Genomic DNA, 25,066 nt, shown 5'->3' with positions numbered 1-25,066 from the left:
ACAGACCCATGAAGCGCAACTACAGAAGGAGGATGCAGTAATCGACCTCTCAAAAAACCAATTGAGTGATGCACACATTTCCCACTTTCATTTGCCCCAACTACTGTAGACAGACAATGCAATTGTGGATTTATTCAAGTTTTTCCACAAAATGAAACTCAAATAGATAAACTCACCAAAATCTGCACGTCAGGACCAATGCCTCTCTTTAAAGCTTACACCCTTATAATTTAAGAGCACCTTTTGTCCCATAGTGAACAATTCTTCTAATAAACTCTAAACCCATCAGGCACAGGGGGATAGTAGTCCAGGCCTTTGCGAAATACAAGGAAGAAATTCTGAGACAATTCAGTAATGAAAGTCTATAAACTAGTAATGGCCCCATCTAATGGATTTATTATAAATTTAGCAGAATTTGTATTAAGATGTAACTAATTCAAATTTGAGAAGAACTGATATCTTCAGGTGAATGGTTGTGCAATGGGCAGTATGATAGCTCATAGTTAGATAGATGAGATTGCATTGAATGTCATGCTCTAAGGAGCTTTGGGATCAAACAGACCTATTCATGGCGTACTAAAGATACGAGTATTTGAAAAGATTGCACAATTTTGAATGACCTTACATTATGAAAGCTGCAAGGCTGATGTTTTTATTCATTGGATATACATTTTCTGTCAGTATTCTTGTAAATAGACAAAAGTATGTGTCTTTCATATCTAACTTGTTTCCGTTTTTCTAGTTTATGGACTATAAGAGATTATACATATCACTGTCAGTTATTGAAAGATACTCTCACAGAAGTGTAATTGTTCCACACCTGTGCACAGAGAATGGGTGGAGCATTATCAAGTGTAGATCATTGTTGTGAGTTGTTTAAAATAGTCTTGATAAATGTCCAGGAGGGCTGAAACTTTAGTATCTTAACTGAATTGTGATGCTGAGGAAGAACTGTTTGCTGGATCTTCTTTTCTCAAAGTGATACTTTTAAGGGACGTGCAGCTCAGATAGTTGGATGTGCGACTATCTCCTTTGAAAAAAAAAAACAAAAAAAACTTGTGAACAGTCGCTAATGGATGACACTCCTCCTTTGATTGTCTCACTTAGGTGTAGATTTGAGATTGCCAAAGGAAGCACAGATGTGTGCTGTGATCAGAAGTGGAGCAAGCCACCACAGGGAGAGAGGGAGAGATTTTCACGTGACTGGTAGACTGCAGAGTGTGTCTGCAAAGTCATCTGAGGTCAGTCTGTGTGATGAGATAGATGACGCAGAGTAAGGGCTTAGGCCGAGTACAGCACTGTGCCACACAGGCCCAGGCTCACACACAGAACACGCCACCCTGCATACTAGATTAGATAGTGATTGAACCTCTGCTTTATTTGCAAACAAGAAAGCCACACAGAGAGTGTTAAGTGAGGAAATAAGCTACATGATAACAAGACAAAGAGATCAGCCCAGTGGCACCTCTGGTACGCAGCAGAGCATTGAGTAAAATAAAAATATAACATGCTAACTTGCTCACAGTGGCAATGCTAACATTAGTGGGTATATTGTTTACCATGCTCTCCATCTTAGCTTAGCATGTTAGCATGCTATCATTCGCTAATTAGCATTAAATGCAAACTGCAGCTGAGGCTGAAAGTGCCATTAGCCTTGCAGGTAGACTAATTTAAAAAAATTCTTCTGATGATGGCGCCAGATAAAAAATCAGGAGGTCACCAAAGTTGTACAATCAATCCTGCGGAGAACATGAACGGAGTGGCAATGTAGAATCGATGGCAGTCTATTAAATAGTTGCGGAGACATTTAATGCAAAACCATAAATGTGACCCTCATGTTTTTGCTAGTGGGGATCACCAAAGTCTTTGGGATTTATTGTCTGGGGCCCATTAATGTCTTGCAGTCCAATTTATGCAGTAAATGATGTATGAGATATTTCACTTCATTAGTGACAACTTTGACCTGCTGGTGGCGCTAGAGGAAATGTTATATTTCAGTCTGGACTGTGACAGACTGACAGCATGCAGTCAGGTGCCTCTGGCAAGGCTATAAATGATGACAAAGCTGCTTAAGAACCAAACCAGAAGCAATAATAAGGCTGCGGAAAATGCAGTGACAGCAAATTTAATGTAAAATAAGTCACTTTTGCTGATATATTGTAACTGATCTAAGCAATTTCCACTGCAGATAATTTTTGCAATTACACGGTAAGACAGTGATGACATGAGTGAGACAGATTGAAAAGAGGAAATTGGTATGGACCAGTGCGATCAGCCCTGTGAGCTGTATTTAACACAGCGACAGGGACTGCTTGGTGATGGTCTATGGCTCAAAATACTAACACTCGAGACAGAAAGAGAGAGAGAGAGAGAGAGAGGGGAAGGTGAGGCTAGGGGATTGGCGTGGAGCAACCCTGGCCTCCAGCCTCTCCAGTCCCATCCCAGGCACAATCTGGGTATTAGCTGTATGTTGATTCCTGTGAACACACCACTCCTACAGGATGAGAGGTGACTGGATCTCGGCACTGGATGCTGCTCAGGTCCCATGATTGCCAGGATTTGACTTCACTCCCAGTTCTTCAAAGGCTTCAATATGCCTTTTTTCCCCCTCTTCCCTGTTGGATCCAGGGGCAGACATATCCCTTTCATCGGGAGGTGCTTTTCTCTGACAGCACAGATTAGCGAGAGGCAAATGCATTTAGAAACGCCGGGCTCATTTTCCTTGCTCACACACTGAGCCTTTACCATGCTTTGCATTAATAAATGGTTCATCCAAAGTCTTCTATCTGTTGTCCCATTAAAGTCAACATATGAAATTTTTATGCAAGCTAACATCACATGAGGAATACTAAGTTCAAGTGATACCAACATCTTTGCGCAGGTGCAGAAGAACAACAACTTTAAGTTGATGTGACCTCTATTTTTCAGCCTGTAGGCTGAAGGAGAGGAGCTTGTATAAGGAAAGGAATAAGACAACGAAGGTCCAGCTCAGGTTGGTGTTGACAGCAGGAATGCATGATGACAAAAACCCTTTTGGCCGGGCTCTTAGCTCTCTGCTGGAGTGCAGCACCTCAGTCTCAGGCCTGGAGTTCCTGTAAATCCTGCCTTCTGCTGTTTACACTAGGGCTAAAGCTGATGTTACAGGGCTCGCTCCTTCCAGCTGGAGGAAGTAGACCCATGTTTTTGGTGCTTATGAAGACACGCCTTAATTCAATATGTCCTCAGAAATTTGTACATTTCTCTGGTTTCATTAAATATGCTGTAACAAATTGAATCGCTTTGCTTAACTGCTTTAATTAAACCCTTTTTTTGTGTGTTTAGAACCTGTGTGCAGCCATGTTAGCGGCAGAGGGGTCCATCCCACAGGTCACTCAAACCACAAGTCCTCAGGAGTCATTGCCACCATTATGTCTGTACTAAATTTCATAACAAGCCATGCAATATTAGTTGAAATATTTCAGTCTGTACCAAGTGGTAGGCATCCCTTGTGCCACGCTGCTGAAATGGCTAAAAATTAAGACATTGCCCGTGCACAAAAATCAAACATAATGAGGAAAAAGCAGAATGCCACACCCTCCTCATCAATTCTTTATAGCTACCATAATCATTAAAACTCATTACACTACAAATCTTGTGCAACAAGCATCTTACTTGCTGCTTAATGAAACAAAGTCTTTTGAAATTTGTTACACTGTTAGAATTACACTAAGAGGAGTTGAACCCACTGTTTGATTAGCATTTCCGCAGCCTTCTTGTTCCCAGAGAGAGCAATCATTCTCCATGTGAGAGACTGTGTAGAGACTGTGAGAGCTACAGTCTTAGGCCATCAGTGATGTAACATCGTGGTAAGAGGATGAAGACAAACACACCCTGACACGCACAAATACATTTAATCATGTTATGCACACATTCAGCAGTGTTTCATATAACATTTGTGAAGTGTTCAAACAGTGTTAATAATATACATAATAATGTCAGAGCCTTATTATCAGTAGATTTTATTCTAACACAAACATGTCTCCTCTGTGATATTTTTGTATTCTATATATTTCCTTGCCAGGGTAAAACCTGCCCTCCCTGAAACGCACATTTCCTTTGAAGCCTGAAGCTGGATGAAAGCAGAGATCCAGATTGCATGAGGGGGGTGGGGGGGGGGAATATAGGCCAGGAATCCAGGATCATGGATGTGGGAATAGGCAGTGTCCTTGGGAAAGTGAGCTGTGTTGATAAGCCGCAGAGGGATTCCTGGAATGGAAATGGGGTGAGCCAATCGATCAGGAGAGTAAAACCCTCAGGCGGAGCAGAGGAGGTGCTGGATGAAGTGGGAGGTTGAACTGCACGATCGTATCTCCATCATCGGCCTAATCCCTGTCAATTCCAGTGGCCAATGGAACAGTCAGAACAATGTTCATTTGTTTCCCCGATCACAGCTCACAGACATGCAAGGACCATACCAGTGAGCACATATACTCAGTGAGTGAGCACATATACTCTCATTATACGGGATACCACATGCTATACACTATACAGTATAATATACTAAAAATCTATAAGCTATGTAGCATACTTTGTAAAATTGCCAGCAGTGTGTCTTTTAATATACGGTGCAGTAACTATCATATTAATACTACATGACTGTAGTATCACGACTGAAGTTTCATACTTATGTGATGACAACTGAGCAAACTCAGCTCGCTAAAAGCAAGTCGACCTTGAGCTAACATATTTTTGTCAAACTGCTTCCCCTAAAGTAAAGAATGAACTTTCACTTTCAAATTATAATTATGATAGCACAGTGGCACACACTCAGAGCAGCAGGGTAACCACACATCAGAGTAGCAAAATAGACACTGGCATGTATGCGCACCTATATGGACACACATATGAGCGCAGCTATATCTTTGCAAGCGCATACAGTGTTGTTCTTGAGTGGGATGATGCATGATGCAACATGTATTGTAAATTCGGGAATTTCCGCTCGGGACAGTGAGACAGGGCTGAGGGTGTTGTCTCCTCTGACCAATCAGAGAGGCTGAGCCAGTCTCTGTTTTTTTTTTTTCCTCTCTGATGTCAGGCAGATGAAAGCACAGATGGAGAGTGAGACTGAGAGACAGAGGGAGACAGGGTAATGGTAAGCCAGAGCTTAAGGAACAGTCATACCAGAGGAGTCGTACAGGGTCAGCTGAGTGGGAGAGGAATGGAGAGAAGGATGGAGAGAGATGGAGGCAGTAGGAAAGAGGGAAAAAAAGACTGACTGACTAAAAACAAAATAAAAGTTAGAAGAATGCATCTTAAAGCGATGGAGAAAAAGAACAGTTGCTTAAAAAGGTTGATTTCTACGCTGGCAAAGTGTGAAGGAAGTGTGAAGGTTGTAGATTTGACACAAATTGGCAAATGGCATTTGGATTATGTCACCTGTCTCTCTCCTTTCACCCTGTTCTCCTCTGATTGTCAGTATAGGTCCAGTCTAGTAACCACCTATCCCCTCCCCCCTGTCTTCCTCCATCATGAATAGTGATGTTCGGGGAAACACGCTGCAGTGATCAGACAGTCGACATCAGAGTGCAAAAAGCTCTTGACAAGCACTTAAATGCTCATGAAATATTGCTTTTTTTTTTTTTAAGAATCAACATTTTCAGCAGCAGTTTAAGCTTCTTGTATGACTCAAGAAAAACAACAGAAGATGTGATTATATTTTATCATTTCAATTGGATCAAAATAATAATGACTCAAGCATTTTTTTAAATAGACATCTATAAATAGGTGCTTGAGCTTAATCTGAATGACACAAATGTAATTTCAATTGCATTTGGCTTTGGCAAAGCACACAGGACAATGACGTAAAAATAAGTATAAAAAGGCTTTTGATATTGAATGATGCACTTGTTACCTGTGTTTGGTTTCCTGGAAACGTAAATAGAAAAAAAAGACCCTCAACTGTGTAAATTGCCTTTGATTTTGTAAAAGCTACTGTATCAGTACAATGAGATAATACCATCAGTACATGTATGTTAAGTTTTGTCACAGGGGACGCACACACACACACACACACACGTTCCCCAGCATGGAGAGTGGATGAGTCATGTCTGCGAGCCCTTACTGTTACTGTGATGTCTCCAGATGTAAGGGCCAACAATCTGCATTCATCTCACTGACATACACTCTCTCTCTCTCTCTCTCTCTGCCCTCTGTCTCTCTACACTGTCTCACTCTTGCCCTCACAATACTTGAGTCACCTTTACACACACACACACACACACACACACACACACAGGTAGAAAAGTGTTGTTGGTAGTGTGAACGTGATAACTCTCCTCTGTGCCAGACACACGTATGTTGTTGATTGGCCACCTCTCAGGAGCTGACATAAGTCAGGCGTTCAGCTCGAACCAATCAAATTGCAGATCTGGCCAGGTCCCTACATCCATGTGTGTGCCAACAGAGCAGGGGGAGGCACACACACAGTTAGGGTCAGATACAGAGCATGAAATTGAGCAACTACTGTTAAAGGCAGACCATCCCAGCCAAAATCTACTCCTGCGAGGCACGATCACAGCACACTGCAGTGACATAATATATGAGAGCAATGATCGATGAATGATGAGCATTCAAACACCTCTTGCAATGGCACAACAGAAGTTTGCCATAACACCATCCGCGGCCTCAAATCCAGTTAAGGCTCCGCCCAAAACTCAGGCCCTGCGTGGTGAACTTTCAGTCACCATCCGATCCTGGGAGGTGAATCACAGAACAAGAGGTTCAAAAACATCAAACAAATTGAATCTCCTTGTGTGAGCACCCACTGACATTTAGTAATAAATCAGCAAATTATGTTAGTGACAAGACGTGTTCCCTCCACTCAGGGTAACATAATAGAAATTACCTACATTATTGACTTTCTGATGTTTTTAGCTTTAATAGCTGTGGAGTACACTTAGTGGAGGGTGCAATGCCATCATCTACACAACAAGAAGGAATAAACACCTCTTTTTGTTGTCTTTGAGAACAGTTTACATAGTAAACTGTGGCAGGAAACTGGGTAAACTTCAGCATCCACACAGACAACAGAGCGCACTGAGGTATCCACGGTTCTGAGATTCAGTGGTATTCTCCCACAGAAACAAAAAAAGACACAATATATAACAGTTTCATTTCATTCCTCGCGCTATTCAATATGTTGTCACATATTTTTGTGGGACACTGGCTGCTCTGAAACAAATTATATTGGTGTTAGATGACCACTTTTCTCCCCCTCCACAACTAATTGTAGAATAAGCTGCCTCCCGCCCTGCCTTTAAGGACAAATTAATCAGGTAATCATCTCTTGTCTTATCCCCAATATACAGCCCATTAACATTAAGCAACTCTCTTTGGTAGCACTCCATGCACACTGACAATGATTAGTAGCTTTAAGGACAAGAGAAAATACTGTAATTTACTTTCAGCACCCTAAGAGCAACTACAACCCATCTCTCCCACCCTCTCTTCCTCTATCACAGGTGCCTGCACACACACACACACACACACACACACACACACACACACACACACAGGCGGGGACTTTGCATATGGGGCCATACTGTAAGTCATGTGTTTGTTTTAAACCCACTGACCAAACACAATGCAACTGATAAGATTGGCCCCACCAGCAGGGAACAGGTACATGCTGTTGTTAAACCTACATGCACAAACCTTGTGCTTGTTCAGCTGCTTACCTCTTGTTCAGAGGTTCAAGCCTGGCTAGTTTTCACTAGTCTTGTCAAAGCCTTAATTTCCTACATATTCATTCCACTTCCGTCTCCTCTGGGCGAGAGAAAAAAGCAATGTAATTTGAGGATTTATGTACAGCCTCCACTGGACAGGATCAATGAATCTTAATGACTATGTGGAGGCAATGAGTGTGATGTCCTAACTGCATTGTTGTTCTTTTGAATGGACTCGCGTCTATCCTGCACCAAAAGCAAGATGTCGCCAAAAGTGTGGGTTTGTGCCCTGTCAGGACAAGATCTGGCGTCTATTACTCATGAAGAGCAGGGTGGACAGCCAAAACACCCTTAACCACCTCTCTCTCTCTCTCTCTCTCTCTCTCTCTCTCTCTCTCTCCTCTCTCTCTCCTCTGTGTGTGTGTGTGTGGGGGTGTTTGTGTTTGTGTGTGTGCGTGTGTGTGCACATAGGTAATAAGCTGTTCCGCCACTGCGCAACGATGGAGCTATCGCAACGATGGAGATGACGCAAACAGACCCAGCTCTCCGAAAAAGTGTTTCAAGACGAACATGGCGGCAACTTAACCGTGGTCCAAGATGACAATGGCCAACGGGAAAAATGATTCTAGGCTCTCCGCCCAGGGACGGGACAGAGAAACCAGCCTGCGTGCACCGAAAGGGCTCGTTGCTCTCCTTTAAGTGAATCTGCAAAGCGAACGGCGGCAGACGCGCAGCATCAGTACCGAGAGACTCGCAACAGCTGGTCTCCCTGCGCCCCCAACGAGAGAACAAACCCGGGGAGGGACGGTAAGGAGAGGGGGCATGCGGTCAAAGAGGACGCCGTTTCCCCCCGGAGAACCATGGAGAACCGGGATGCGGCAGCGCTAAACTTAATCTGCGAGGGCGCGCTAATTGGATCGGAATAGCACCGATTGCTGTGGGCGCGATAGAGGAGCGCCCTGGACCGGCGGAGGCACAGCACCCCACCGCTACAGAGGAGAACCAACCGGAGCCCAAATCCCCCCAAGTCAATGAGTATTGTGGCAGAGCAGCCCCCGCGGTGGAGTCGGCCAGGGCAGCACTTTCCTAAAATATGACCAGGGGTGCTTGGATGCGTCGGCAGCATGATGAAGGCTTAAAATACTGGTTTGCACCCCGAGAGAACGAGAAGCCATTTACCGAGTCGGAGCGGGCCCAGAGATGGCGACTTTCGCTGGCCTCTCTGCTGTTCATCACCGTCCTGCTCTCTGATCACTTGTGGTTCTGCGCCGAGGCGAAACTGACGCGAACCCGAGACAAGCGGTCGGACGAGGGGCTTGCAATCACGGACATGGGCGAGCACCCGAACTCCCTCCACCGACACCACATCCCCACATCACCTGACCCCCACCGTCTCGCCAGAGAGCAAGATGCTATTTTTCTAGGGAATTCTACCAAACCTCTGTGGCGAATGGACACCTGTCACCCTGACAGCCTGTCCAAAGACTGCTTTACTTTCACGGACGCGGAGACCGTGTGCCTGGGCCTCTCCGGTGGAGGGGAAAAGGGGACACAGTTGGCGTACGTGAATCTGAGCGATTTGTACCTTTCTTTTTGTAATTCCTATTCACTTTTGGATTTGTTTTACGGGTTTACGAGTCCGGACGATTTGAATTGCACCCTGGATATGGCCATCGGGGTGGATCTGCTGGGATGCAGCGAGTGTGTCCGGGCTTACCAGCTTCTTGACCAGCAGGCGGAGGAGAACTACCGGGAGTTTGAACTGTTGGTTCAGAAATACGAGACGGATGCATACTCGGTCAGGACGTGCATGGAGGAATGCAAGGTAGGACTAACGAGGCCGGGACGCGCGCGCGCACACACATGCGCAAGTGCATTTAAGGGGGTGGGTTCACAGTCGTCATGGCAACCATTGGGCATATCTGTCTATTGGTCTATTGGTATTTATTTTTTTAGAGTTCAGGCTACCAGTACCTTTAGTGTATGATGTTAGAGTTTGCACACACACACAGTTGCACACACATGAACATAACAAGGGAAACAGGTCAACACACTCCTGCAGTCCATCATTATCTCACCCTCTCTCTTTTTTCTTCCTTGTGTCTCTTTCTCCTGCTCTCTAAGTGTAATCTCACTAATACAGACCACTTTGTGAACTGTGACTGTGGAAGTGACATTTGACATTTGGAGTAAGGACTTGCACTGCAGCTCTGTGCGATGAGGGCAGAGAGGGCTGTCGAGTGGTGCTCATTTCAATATTGTTAATAGCAACGCCAGTGATTTCTGCACCTAATCCAGGCTTTGTATTGTCCCCCAGTTTGCTCGTTGCTCCAATGACATGGCAGACTTAGAGCACATATCTCAGGCTGTGGTGTACATGCTGTGCATGTCAACTGCACAGCATACAGAGGTCTACATTAGCAATACACACACAAACACACAGATAAACACACTTTTTCTTGTATTCCTCTAGCTGTCAAAGCCCACTCGGCTGTGTTGAGCAATGAAAAGTTACCCGTAAATAAAAACACGGTGGGGAAACAGTGCATTGGTTGAATTACTCCTCAGTCTGTTTCATTTGTCGTGCACTGGATTGTTGCAGAGGCTCCGACAGCTGTGCATTCTCCTGTGCTCGCTGTCCATGGTGCTGAAAGAAGGCCCTGCAAAGGAGGGCATGTAACTGTGTTCTCATGAAATTGTAACCATTCCTTGAACAAACTGTGGCACTACACTGCATGTGCTCCATCTCTGCCACCTCTACCCGTACCTGTTTGTTAAATCAGGTGGGCTCGCGAGTTCCTGTTTTGCTGAATACACGTGATAGACTGGAAGTATACAGTGGGGGTGTCTTTCATTAGGAGGATTGAGAATTGCTGGTATAAAATGTAATTAATGACATCAGGGATGTGGGAGATTTATGCAGAGATTTATGATGTTAGTCTGGCTCGTACTGTGCGTTTTTGCACTGCATGTATTGTAAAGGTATATTTGTGTTTGGCAGATGAGCTTTTTTACACTTTAGCTTGACTGATTTCCTCATCCTGAACATTAAAATTTTGAGTTATAGATTTTGAATTGTACTGACAGTTTTCATCAAATGTGTCTAAAGCCACGAGAGCTGCGTGATGACCACGACAACCCTATAACACAGGTCAGGGAATGAACCTTTGAAAGCAGGAAACTGTCCCTCAAAACGGCTTTCATATTGATCCTGCAGCCCAAACTCATTTCTATAAGATGGATGTTGTATAAGGGCAGATGGTCAGGGGTTGTGCGTGCTGATCATCCATGGGAGTGTGTGTGTGTGTGAGGAAGGATAGTTAGTGGGAGGATATACTGAGGGAAACCTTCATAATGTAATCATGTGCCGTTTGTATGTTTGTTTATTGTGAGTCATACCTTATTGTTATTCATGTGTATGCATGCATATTTGCATGTGCACGGATCAGTTTCCTGCAACATCTTATAGCTTGCTTCCTTCTTATGCCATCTAATCACTTGTGTGCATTTGACTCCTACTCTTTGCTAATGTAATCAGACTCAGGCAGGGCTACAGCAGCCTTTTAGCCCCTTTAGCCCAATCTGAATTGCTAATCTGCTTCAGTGTTCGTATGACCTTTGTGAAAGCACAGCACCCCAGGCCTGCATCACAAACCACTGCTCCTTGAGGAACCACTCTGCTGGACAATAAAAAGACATCAGACAGTTTGAAACAATAATTGTTGCTATGCGCTCTTATCTCTCTTATTTCTCTCATCTCAGACATCTCCACTCTTATAAATCCTTCATCCACATTTTAAACAACTGCCAAAGACCTTCTTTTCATATGAAACTGTAACAGTACGTGGTTTCAGTGTATGCTTTCAATGTGTGTCGTCAATGTTGTGTTGTAGGGGATGGGGGAGCAAATAAGCACTGAGATTAGAGGAAAGGGGGAGGAATAATGAGGTGAATTTAAAGCAGATAACAGAAAAATAATACCAATACCAACACATAGAAAGGGTACACACACAGAGATGCTGTGCACAATATAAGACATAGGTACCCTACTAGTGTTCATGGACAGATTTAAACTGTGTGTGTCATTATTATTCAAAACAGCTAGTTTTCATTAGGATGTTGTGCAGCACTGGACCTGCCTTGTTTACTGTCAGAGTTATGTGTTACTACAGTTTGTCAGTTAGCTAAGCTGGAAGAAGAAGAACATTCATTACTAAACAAGCAGGACACTTAATAATTTCTATATTTGTGTGGTGTAGGTGAGGCAGATATTAACAAAGTTAACATAAAACCATGGCAGATTCCGGTAGATACAGATATTTGAAAGGCGGAGAGGTGTCCTGATGTGGTGTAAAGTGTTATGTAGAGGATACACTTTTTTGAGGTAGCTACTTGACACTGGCTGAGCTGTCAGTGTCAGTATGCAATTCAGAGAAGGTCGATGTAGGATCTGCTTCAATGGTCAGAACTTCATCAATTGTGATATACAGTAAATGAAAAGACAGGTTTGGCATTGTTATTTGAATGTTCAAAGGTGCTTTCCTTATTCTCCACTCTCAGTAAGATCTTGGCCTAGGTTCGATTGAGCTTTATAATATCGCTCTACCTTTCTGGTATTGAAACGACATGGTTGATGATATTATATATTTTCTCATGGTCAACAAATTCGATGAAAACATTAAAACCAACAATTGATCCCACTTGCAAGTGTTACCTGTGTAGCTAAAGCCTCATAGAACATATCCTTATGTGTCATAAACCTACACTGTGGTTTATCTGGAGTCTACCATAAATGTGCATTAGTGCTCCAAATATGTATTAATCCATGGCTGAATATAGTCCCTAACAAATTCCCTATTTACCTCGGTCTGAGTAATGTTTGATAAAAACTACAGTGCCCGGCTGTTTTAGGAAATCACTTGACCTTTTCTAAATAAAATCAAACTAGGAGGTAGCAGTGCTGTGAGCCACAGATATAGTAGAGAAGTTTTAGTATCAGATGCTGCCTGGACTGAGGTGGGTCTGTCTTGCTCTGATTTAAGGCTCTCAGACTCCACTTCCTGAAGGTGTTTGTACAAATCAGCAGCAGTGATAAAGATCAGCACAATTACATTCAATAGATTAGATAGATAGAGTCAAAAATTAAAACATTTTGGTGCAATGTGGCTTGTAGATTACACTGTATACACCAGTCCAGGTTCGCCAGCAGAAACCGAAAAAACAAATATACGAGAAAATGCATGAAATGAAGAAATAATGGAAGAGGATGTGGATGTAGACAAGCTGATTTTCTGTATCATCGCGCATAATTACTATTATTTAAGTGTGCTTGGTCTTTTTGCTTCCTGTTATTCCTATTATAATTTGTTTTTACTTTTGGAAGTTACTCTTTATGCACTCATTTATACAGTATCACAGTATATGGAGGGTGAAAAGGGTCACGGAGGACAAGGCACACATATATATACTTTTGTCATTAAAAGATCCCATGCGTATTTATGCATTTATCTGTATGTGATTGGTACAACTCAGCCATGCAGACACAAGTGGGCTACATGCACGTGTGACTACTAACACAGGAGGCTTGAGTGTATATGTTTGTGTCCTGTGACTCTTAACACAAGAGGTATTGGAATTCCATAACTAGTAGACCTGCCGTAAGTGGTCATTTTAACCATTTGAATTTCAAATGTACGTGAGGGTAAGTGCGTGGACAACAAGCATACTTGTGAATGTATGTTTGCCACCAGGGATTTGGGAAATCTGGCCATGTTGCTCTCAGCTAACATAACTGTAATGTCGGTAGCCATGAACCTTAAATCCATCCCCTAGAATTTTCATGAATGTGTAGAATCAGTGTGTTATTGAAAACTGTGTCTCATGAACCTATGTGATGTTATACAATCCGTTGCAGGAGCTTGTTTTTATGCCGTTAACAAACAGCCAACTCTAGCTAGCTTTGGTTATTTGGCTAAATATCAGCTTTTTAAGTAAAAGTTTGTTCAGACGTAGCGGTGAGGGAGTGTATGTTCGCATCGTCATTGGTCACAGTGATTGTAAGTTCACGGCAAGGCAAGTGATGATCGGCTCGCAGCTCTGCTCAGTTAAGAAATCCCTGGCACCAAAATCGCAGCATGCACGTGCACGACTGTTTGCTAGGAGTCAAGCGTGCACTCGCATGTATTTCTGCTGAATTGTACCGATCACACACAGACGCACATACATACACATGTGGGACTTTTAGTAAATAGTCACAGGAGCTTCTGTATGTTGTCCTCCATGACCCTTTTCACCCCCGTAACACACACACACACACACACACACACACACACACAAAGAGCCCCATGTGCAGTGTTTCCTGCAGGTCCAGGCCTGACTGTCCCTTCCGGTGTAATTTAATTTGCACTCTCATAATTCTCTGCTTCTCTGGTGGCTGTGTCTCCAGGGCTCTATCTCAACCTGATGATCTCTTTTCTCCCTCTATCTGTCATTGTCTCTTGCTTACTTTCACATCCTCTCTCTTTGTCTTTCTCCCATCTGTGTCGGAGCTCTGAGGAACCAACATCACACTTACACATGTGTCCATTATTTGTCTCGCCGCTACCTGTCTCACTCCTCCTTGTAGACTTGCTTCCCATCAGGAGGCTTGGTTTCTCTCCCCCTCTCTCGTTCTGGAAATACTGTCTGTGGGTGTTGAGCTCTCTTTTCCTGCTAGAGTGATAGATACTGATCTAGGTTAAGGCCCTTTCCTTCCCTTCAATTACAGGCCTGTCCACACAAATCCCACTGTGTGCTCCTTCACATAGCTTCTCTGGCCCTGTGCTTATTCAATCACCTCCTCTATCACTCTCCTTTTCTACAAGACTACTCAGTTGAGAGCCTATTTAATTTAGCTGTTTAGAGTTATGTTTTAACTCAGTGAGGATAGGCTGATTATATTTTCTATTAAATAAAGCAGAGTTACTCCAAAGCCTGCTTGAGTCTTAGTTTATACCAAAGCAAAATTAAGAAAAGATAAGGTGAAATAAAACATTACTGATCCCCAGAGGGGAAATTTAGTACCTCAGAACCATAAAGAGATATCAGCATACGAAGTCAGAATCTGTTGGCAAGTGCCAAGATTTTATTATCACAAACAAGTTTTTGTTTTTGTCTGAGTAGTAACACTTACATCTAGGTAAACAGTCCGTGTGGAGAGCGAAAGAGCTTTGGCCTAAATGCAATCTCGGAATCCATCGGATATTGTCTGACAACAATTTAGCTTTTTATCACCCTTTTTTAATTGATCTGCATGGAAGAGGAAGTTTTGGCCCGGATATCTGTTATCTGGATATCTGCACAACATTGGCCCTTGGCCTCAGACACTAAATAATCGTCAGATGATAGATGATGGGTTCCGAGATTCCAGCTCGACGTAGGGAGAAACAGGAGGGAGATACGGTAAGTAGAAACAAGAGCCTACAGTTATGGTTGCAGCTCTGTGAGGCTCAAAGTACCTCGTAAAGGTCAGCATGCTAACATGCAAACAATCACTATGCTCTGTGACCATAACATGCTAATGTTTAGGTATATGTTTACTGTGGCTGACATATTTGATCAGTCTGTTACTATGCTAACAGTTGTTAATGAGCACTAAACAAAGTACAGCAGTGGCAAAAAAGTAGAGATTATTTGGCTAAACAATATATAAACAGCAAATAAATCTAAATCAGAGCTATGTGTAGTGTATAAACCTGGATCCTGATATTTCAGCTCAAAGTAACTAATAATATGTACATATATATATAAAAACATGTAATATGTACAATATTTTTATCTCTATTATACAGTTTGGGGCAACTAGACGTTCATCATAAGGAGACACACTGACTCAGCATGTTTCTGTCAAAACATTTTGCTTTAATAAAAATGGCTGTTGTGTTGTAGAACCTGACAATGAAATAAAACCAGGCTTTGACACAGCCAATATTGTACAGATTGTTCTGCTATCAACACAGACAGTACACCCCTACTGCAAGTTCTGCACTTTTCCCTCTTCCTCAAATTCAATTAGGGCGCTGTTGCTTCTCTATGCGGCTCAAATAGATCCAGGGAAACTCCCCTTCATATGAGCTGCCAGTGTTTGTTTCTCCCCAGGCAGGAGATAAGGGAATGCGTCTGTTCGAGAGGAACACAGCAGCACTCCCATGGAAACGCCTCCTCGTCGTCCTCTATTCCCCATCTACACAGCACAATGAGACAGTACAGCTCCCTCCTTCGATGCCCTGAGCCTCAGCTCCAACCAACACATCCGCTCCCATTTTTTTCTCCATTTGTTTTCCTCTCTCTTTCCTGCAGGCCACTCCTCTGAAAAAAACTCCTTTCCCTCTTTCAGTTAATATAAGGACAAGTACTACCCTGTTTGCCTGATGCGTGGGTACCATTTAGATTAGCTGAAAAAGTCAGAGACAGCAGTGTGTGCTTGTCCATACACGTGTGTGTGCATGAACAAGCGGCATATATCCAGCCAATCACTGTACACCATACTCCAACTCCACTCATAATGACATGAAAGCAAAGAGTCCTTTTAATGCATCCAGTTCAATCAGATCTGTGACATAAACAAATTATGACTTTTACAAATGCACACTTGCTATCTGTCTCCTCTCTCCTCCATCTCACTGGTAGGCTAGTTGAATGATTTGATGAGTGGGTGATGTGTTATGTTTGATTTTCTGTGACAAAGTGAAGAGAGAGAAGAAACTAGAGACAGTGGAAATGGCTGCTATTGATAATTGACTTAACGCAAAATGCATTTAACACTGAAGACATCAAATCTTTGAATATCCGTCATCTTTTTGTTCAAGCTAATGATTATTTTAGGTGTTCAGCCCATATCTATATAAAAAAGTCAGCATGTTCACGACTTGAGAACTAAAACCAGTATGCTTCTGTGCAACAGAATTTGCACTTGTGTCCAGGATTCGGCTGCTATCTGCCACTTCAGTTTTATGCCAGTGTTAGTTGGCGAAGTGGTGAACAAAATAATATGAGGAGACACAAACCATCTGAGATACACAAGTGCTACCACATTAGCCCATCACTGATTCACATTTTTGGTCTAAAGCACTCCTTTGTTTTGATGATGCACACGCTAATTCAGTTCTTGTGTCCAAACATGACATTGATCTGTAGACTGAATTGTTTATTTGAAAAGGGAAGAAGTTTGCTTTTCAATGGAATGAGTCATTGATAAAAAATGGATTCCATTTAATAAGGACTTCATTGAAGGAGCTCTGTAGAAGCCATTTATAAAGCAGAGTGTGTGACTATGAGCTATTTAGACATTATTTATAGAGTATTGTCATTAAGCTGTTGAACGCTGTTGTTCATATTGGATGAGAAATGGAATGGAACAGCCCATCACATTTAATTTACATTCTCTCCTAGAGGTAAAGGCATCTGAATTATGAATGAGCCGACCTGGGTCTGTGCATAAAACTTCTGCCAGTGAGTGAGGGTTAAATAATACTCACTGTCATAATTATCACAATGGTAAATGCCATTTTAGAGGAGAACTCCAGTTCTTCACAGTGTTTACAGGTCTTGAGGAGTGCTACTACCTATGGGGAAAAAAGTATAAAGCCTGTAGTAGTCCAAGAGGGAACTGCAAGAGGGATTTTGACTGACCTGAATCTCTGACTGAACGTTTAGCAGTTAGAGTTTTATTATGGGTTATATCCGTGCCAGGTATTGGCAAAGAAGAAGAATCTCTGGTTCTGTTACATTGATTTTGATGCTTTTTTTTTCATCTTGAGTCTTACAGAGTCATAGGAGTGCAATTGCTGAATCAGTGGAGGACTTAGAATACAAAAGTTGGACAGATTCAACTCATATATGATTATTTTCAATCAGAATCTGATAAGTGTGTATGTGACTTCCTGTATATACTGTTGACGCTGCTGGAAACCATCCGAGTTGACTGTAGCTTTTTGTCACCTCCCCCGGCAGCAGCCACCAGGCGAGAGGAGATTCATGTTAAATAAGACTATTTTATCAAATTTCCATCCACTTCCTGCTTATATGCATGAAGACCAGAATACTTCATTCGCCTGAGCTTGATTTCTGACATAGCAGGTAGTTGGGGTTGGTCATTGTTCTTTGTTTTTAGTTTTTATGGATTTTCACAGAAATACTGGTCACCAGAGAGTATAATATACAGCCTGACTGGGGGTAAGCATGGAAATTAGTCAATTCATGAAATTCCTCAGAGCTGAGCTGAATTCAGACCTCACACGTCTCTCTTGGATCAGATAGCGATTACAACGGATATCAAAAAAGTGTAAAAGCAAAAAGCATTACAAACAGATTGAAATGAGAAGCTTTCTAGCAAGATATTGAAAAGGTATCAATGCATTCATTTCTCCAAGACGGAAATGTAATTGCTTGCGTTGCCAAGTGGATAAGCAAAGTGACGCTTAAATTACACTGAAATTAGCCGTCATTGTTCCTGTCACATGAAGAGCAACAGGAAGCAGGCAGGACACCGATTCCAACACATAAGGTCATACAGAAAGCATGATGTGCTTTTGTGACGTTTGCCTGATCCCTGATCAATGCATCCTTTGGACGATCTGTGTGGGTTAACGAGGATTGATCTGCTAGCGGTGAGGAAGTGGTGTGACTGAGAGCCTGTAGTGATTAGAAAAACGTCTGTCTTGCTAGTCCAACTGAGTGGGTCATCTTTGTGTTTGTACTAGTTTATGGATCGTCAGTCCATTTCAATGGAGAAAATACAACGCAGTGCCCTACAATTAGTTGGCCTCCATGTGCATCTAAATGGTCAAATAGTCAGTAGTTCCCTGTGTGTTGTTATCAAAGAGGTGAAATAGTTAAACTTTAGATTTCAGATGCGTTACCACCAGCCACTGGACTGAAGTGGTGTCGACCCTGATCTGCACGTAGGCCTGGTAGACCTTGGATTGCAGTCAGATTTGGGATCTATCTAATGGGAGATGATTTTACCTGCATGAAAGACACTTGAAATGGGAACAAAAACCACAATGAGGTGTGAGGTGTGCTGAGAAAGCTACAGTCTGAGCATCACTGGCAGAGAAACAGAAACCAGTCACAGTTCTCAGACTATGGTGACATTCTCACATTAATGAGTCATCATCATCATCAACCGCTCACAGCAGGTCCTGATTCAGAGAGAGCAGAGCAGAACAGGGAGCGAAGATAGACACACATGTAGTTAGTCTATAAACTCACACATACTGTACATACACGGCAGGAGAAAACAATACCGCACACATGTGATAGACGCTGACAGCGATCAGGTGATGGAGACAAATAGAAACGGTGTGGAGAGAGAATATCAAATGAATGGCTAGATTAGAGGGAATACCCAGTGATGTGTGCAGCATGATGGGCTCGTGTCAGATCCCCCCGACACACTGTATTTTCTCAGGGTTTTGTACAAACAATTCATTTGAGCACCTGGTCTTACCTAATCCTTTCCATTTTAATCAGGCTTGTGTTTCTGTCAATGGATGAGTGTGTGTGTATTTGTTGAGTAAGGGCGCATGTTTGCATGCATGAGTGCACGGCATAGTGAGACGCTGCAGCCGTCTGCATTGTTATTTGTCATTAATTTAGTGCGAAGAGTGAGAAGAGCCTTAAAGGAACGGTTTGACATTTCCGAATTCAAGATTTTCTTTCTTGCCAAGAATTACAGGAGAATTTCGAATCCACTCTCATGTAGGTTTTGCCTGTTAAATATGAAGCTAAAAACAGCAGACGGTCAGCTTAGTTTAGCAAACAGACTGATATTTTGTACTGGTTAAACAAACAGTATATAACGTGTCAATTAGAGAGCTTTAAAGGTGCTGGTAGGTGACATGTTGCCCTTGGACAGAGCCAGGCCGTACAGCAGGGGTTCTCAAACTGCTTAAGCATAAGCCTGCTACCATTTAGATGCCATTAGAACTATTTGTATTATAAAACTTTTCCAACTAAATACTTCAGACCTGTTTCCTAATGATAAACAGAAACATTTCAGTTTCAATCACGCTAATACCACTTACATACTTTTAAACACAGGGTCACTTTATTCAAATTGCATTTGGACTCAACTTGACAGTGTTTATATTTTTTAAGTAATTGGTCTCAGGAGATAGCAAGATTGGCATAGTCTTAATAAGTCCAGACATTTAAACTGACCAGTCTAAAGCAGACCTCCAGTAAGTGCTTCAACTTTAAAATAATGAACTTATTGCTCCTTATTTAAATCACTGGCAGAAAGCTCCGAACAAGCCCTAACTGAAGTTGTCATAACAGTGTTACAGAACACATCATAGTTATTAAGCTTCATACTTCTGAACATTTTTGCTGAAATATTTGTATTAGGCTACATCCCATCCTTATCTCCCACAATTCACAGTAACTCACTCCGGCTCACCTAAATTAATGAGTTGGGTGAGCCTGTCTCTCACTACAGTTTCTCCTTTCTCGGAGTGATGGATGACAGGTAGATTCTAAGATTGTTCTCCACATGCAGAGGAGCCCTGTACTTACTCTTCATTGCTGTCAAAGTGTAGGATGATGACTCACAGAGGTAAGTAGTAGGAAAGGTGAGCAATATTCTCATGGTCTCGCTGTTATTAAGTCTTGTATCCTTCTTCTCCATAGCACTGTTTTCCTCCAGGATAGATGAGTGAGTTGAATATGTTAGCAAGATATGCCAGTTTGGCTACACATTCTGGGTTGGAGAAAAACTCTGCAATGTCGGGTTTGTGCTCTCTTAAGCACTGACATCAAAGTATGTGGCTTCAACACTGGCTGCAAAATGTTACCACGAGAGCCATTGCACTGCAGTATGATATACTAGTGCGTCATGATCACCATCCATCTCCATACTAAGTTGGTCAAACAAGCATGACACCAGTGCCCTTGACTTTGCCAAATTTACTGCATTCACAGCTGTGTTCAAAACTGAGTGAAGGTCTGGTTCTATGCCATTGGCTGCAGCAGACAGTGCTCTGCCCTAACTTTAACAGCCTTTACCCGTACAATAACCCCTCCCTTTCTGCCCATCTTCGCCATCTCACCGTGCGTACAGACGGCCACAAATGTTCCCAGCTCAGGCCCGCTTCAGTCATCAAAGCATCCGGGGAGCTTGAATATTTCCTCTCCCCGTGTTCTGCTGGGCAGCTCCTTGCAGAACAGAAGGTCCTCAAAAATGTTCCCATCCCATGGAAAGCAAACCAAAACAGCTGAGCCACACTGGCAGTGTATGTTAATTCGTGCAACTGAATAGAAAAGTGGTCTCAGGAACCCAATCCATCCAGCATCTGTGGCTGAGTGTCAGTGGAGAGTTCTTCAGTTCTCCTCCTCATTGACTGCACACAGTTTTCAGTTTATCAGCTGCCTCTGTCCCGAGTACAGCTCCAGACACTGAAGTATGATTTCTTGTGCAATTGCGTGTGGTTTCTTACTGTTAGCAATGGATTTAGCCACCAAAAATGAAGACTTCTGTCCTTTCCCTGAGGTTGTGGCCAGGTTCACCATCCACGTTTTCTGGCTGGTGTATTCCTCACACTTCTGTCTCTTTTGCCCTTATATTCTGGATGGTCAGGAGACCCCACTTTGACAACACTACCATACAGACATGAGAGTCATCTGATCAAAATCTCAGTAAGAAAGCTGTAAACTGTATTTCCTAAAATGTTGAACTATTCCTTTTAAGTTTCATGCAAATTATCTAACAATTATTTTCATTCTTGAATTAACCGGCCAATTCATTATATAAAATGTCAGAAAATAATGAAAAATGCCAATTATAATTACCCTGAGCCTGTGGTTACATATTTACATTGCTTGTTTTCTGGCTGTTTCCGGGGCAGCAAGATGGAAGGTTGCACTTGGGGTAACAACCATTCATGTAGGACACAAGATTTTCAATCTTTGTTTTCTTTTTAGTCATTCCTGTGTCTATGTGTGTAATCGCCTGTGCTTTTCCTAAAATGTGTTTTCCAGGTGGGGCGGAAAGCCCTCCAAAATAGCATTTAGACATTATTACACAAGATGCCTCCATTCAAACTGATGTAAATGAGTTTGTGTTGTCCTCCTCACAGCCCTCATTATGAAGCTAAAAAGGCTGATTTTTCACATCATTACTCCAGGAGCACCTAGCAACCACCTCGCCGCCAAGGAGCCTTTCCTGGTGCATGAGACAGATTTTAAGTACGTGAAACCTACAGTATATTTGGTGGCATGATTGAGGGTTTTGTAAGTGGGCTGGAGCCAAGCAAGTGGTATCCTCACCCCTACACCCCCACACCCCCACACCCCCTCCAGTCTGACACAGAATTTTGATTGTCAACAGAGTGGGGAGGGGCAGAAAGAGAAAGAGAGGGAGAGGTCATTGATGGGTACAGATAGAACATGGAAAAGCTACAAAGCAAGACAGAAGAGGAATGGAGGGGAGCTTGACCTGATGATGAGGGTTTTATCTGCACCTCTTCGTAATGGTTTTTCACCTGCCGTGTGTGTGTATGTGTCTCAAGTCGATGGATGGCGGAGGGGGTTAGTGCGTCTTTTCACCTCCTGAAGTTTCTCTTTGTCTAAAATCTTTTTGTCCATTTGTCCTCAGCCCCTACATGCCATTTGTCAACTGCAGCTGTGTTACTCTTTCTTCATCCTTTTAACCCGTCTTTATTATCTCCACTAGACGTCAGCCTGGCGAGGATCATGCATTTGGTTATGTCTGTGTGTCCGTCTGTCTGCAGCTGATCTCGTACGCCACTGAACCAAAAACTGACATTCATAGAAAAAGTTTGGTCTCATTCTGAACTGCAGATTAATTCCACACATGATATGTTATCATCCACTAAAGTTAGGCACCATGTGACATGAATAAATCCCCATTTCTATTATCTTTGCCACCATCTTTACTGTGAGGGAGCTGGTGTTCGCAGCTGTTGTGTCAAAGTCTGTCGCTCCCTCAGATAGTGTTTCCTGTAGCGGTGCCCAGCTGTTTTATGTTAGGTCATGTTTAGGCGCAGCAGAGACAGCCTTGTGGACTTTCCTAGTTCGCGCTGTTAAGCATCATGCTTCTTTTTCGTCCACATGGGAACTACCTGCATAACATGGATGGTGTGTTAGTCTTGCATTGTCTCTTTTGTTGCAGTTTTGCTTTACAGCAACATTGACAGGCCCCCTGACTGATTCTCTGTAAATTATTCATCTGTCATTGACTTTTCAAAAGCACAGAGAAGGAACTGGAACACTGCTCTCCCTTGCTCCTAAACCCTTGTGACACTTCCCTGTGCTTCACTTTTTTTGTAAGAAAACACAAACATATGTACACAAAGGCATTCACATGGCCCTACATTCACATGTAAATGCATGCGTATGCATTTTGGGCATGTGTGCAAACATACACACACATAGAAGGAATATTTCAAGGCTCTTGAGAACTTTTTACGTCTTTCAGCAGTAATTTAGTTTAGGTTTTCTTTTTTGCTCCTGATAAAGTCCAGAGGCTTCACACTTTGATACACAATCTGGTAATAACCAGAAACTCTCCAGCTTAAGTCTTCAGCACTGATTCTCACTGACCTCTATCAAATATGTATAAAGTATTTATCAGGATTTTCTTTTAATGCTTAAACAACAGTTATGACTTTCTTTATATACACGTATAATCCTGCATAGTACAGCTCAAACAGCAGTCATTGAGTATTTAGACAGCAGGGATGTGCTTAACAAATTAAATGAAGCTTTTCATGGTGTTCAGACAGTCACTATATGTGTGTGGGTTTGCTTCGCTGGAGGGAGTGCTTGTGTTTTGGTGTAGATATCGTCTCCCCGCCATAATCCCACAGAGTGACCTCCACATTGACATTTTCTCCAAACTGTCATCGTTGTTCCCCCCTGCCCATTTCTTTTTTTGTGTCCTTTCCATTCCTCTTCCATTTTTATCACGATTGTTACCCGTCTCTGTTAGTCACATCCCTCTGCTCTCCCTATCTTGCTACCTGTAGCCCTAATCCTCCTGTGCAGGCTCTTAGCTGGATAAAGCTGTCTCCCATCCTTTCTCTTTATGGCAGGATTTACAGCAGTACCCCTTCATATCCGCCTTTTAGCACTCTTACGGTGGGTTCCTCAGTTACAGGGCCGCGCTCTTTGGAGAGCATAAAATTCAGTTGCACAACGGAAGGAAATCCCTGAAATACCTTCAAGGTCTCTGAAAATCCTAAGGGTTAAATATACTTATATGTCTGCATTGAACAGAAATTTCGGATAGGACATTTTAAAAAGAATAGACATTTTGACACACTGTACATTTATATTTCAACCAGCCGCCAAGTTAAGACCTCTTCATAACAGAGTACTATAGTCTTTAGAGCTATTTGCAACAGAGTTTCTTGTTTTCACGATGAATTCTGGGACTTCCCTTTCCCTGTTCAGGACTGTCTCACCCAGGGAAGCAGACGTGTGCAGCTTTGTAGCAGAGGTGTGGAAATAAGCAGATGTACCTTTGTCAAACTGATCAGTTAGTCTTCATCCTTGAAGTCATTTCTCTCATAAAACTGAGAGTCCTGTTTGAAAACACTTCTGATAAAGCACAAATTCCACCTTTTTGTCGTTTTCAAATGAGGTGAAGAAGATGCTGCACTTGAAAATAGACTGACAAGCTACACAAAGGGCAAATGTATGTTTTATTGGAGGTGTTTTTAAACATTATTTTTTATTTCTTTTCAAGAAAAAGGACTTCAAGGAGGAAGGCTAAGTAGTTGGTCTGACAAATGCATAAATGTGTGGTTAAAGGCCTAACCTCACCTGCATTGCACAATCATCTCCCTAAGCTTTCCCTTGGGAACCTGGGTCCAAGAATTTCCCATTCATTTTCACAGGCCATGTTTTTAAGATCACTTTCACTTTCTGCTGGCAAATAGATGTTTGGGCTCCTCATTTTTCCTCAGTGTCCTCTTGTCCTTGGTGTCAGTTAGATGTGGTATGCATTGCAGCACCTGAGCATAATGTTCCGTCATTCCTACGGTGTAAAACGGTGTATTCATGTATTTCATTCCTGCAGTGCAGTGTCTTTGAGTAGGACAAGATGAAAGGGAGATGGGATTATTATTTAGGCAGATTTTCGACATTTCTAACATTCGGGATTTCATGATTTATTTTTGTGTTTTGTGCAGAAGTGTGAGGGGAGGCATATTGCTGTATGTGCGCCTGTGCTTGTTTGTGAGTGCGACTGTGTGAGCGAGTAAAGAAAAAGGGAGCGAGAGAGAGAAGGAGGGGGACTTGCACAAACGGGCTTTTTATTGATATCCCATTTGAAAGCAGGGTTGAGGTTTCGGACAGGAGAG

General features: G+C 42.6%; 1 protein-coding gene across 1 annotated transcript in view; it reads left to right on the top strand.

Annotated features, from left to right (window-relative positions):
- Positions 1–8,796: 8,796 nt before the first annotated feature.
- The window catches only part of LOC139208871 (NALCN channel auxiliary factor 1), a 73,641-nt gene continuing 57,371 nt past the window's right edge, over positions 8,797–25,066 (top strand). Inside the window, exon 1 of the mRNA XM_070838639.1 lies at positions 8,797–9,528. Within this exon, the coding sequence (XP_070694740.1) occupies positions 8,797–9,528 (732 nt within the window). The remainder of the gene's footprint in view (positions 9,529–25,066) is intronic.

Source organism: Pempheris klunzingeri, chromosome 10 (assembly GCF_042242105.1).
Source record: "Pempheris klunzingeri isolate RE-2024b chromosome 10, fPemKlu1.hap1, whole genome shotgun sequence".
NCBI classification, from domain to species: domain Eukaryota; kingdom Metazoa; phylum Chordata; class Actinopteri; order Acropomatiformes; family Pempheridae; genus Pempheris; species Pempheris klunzingeri.
This window is presented reverse-complemented; position numbering and strand designations above follow the sequence as displayed.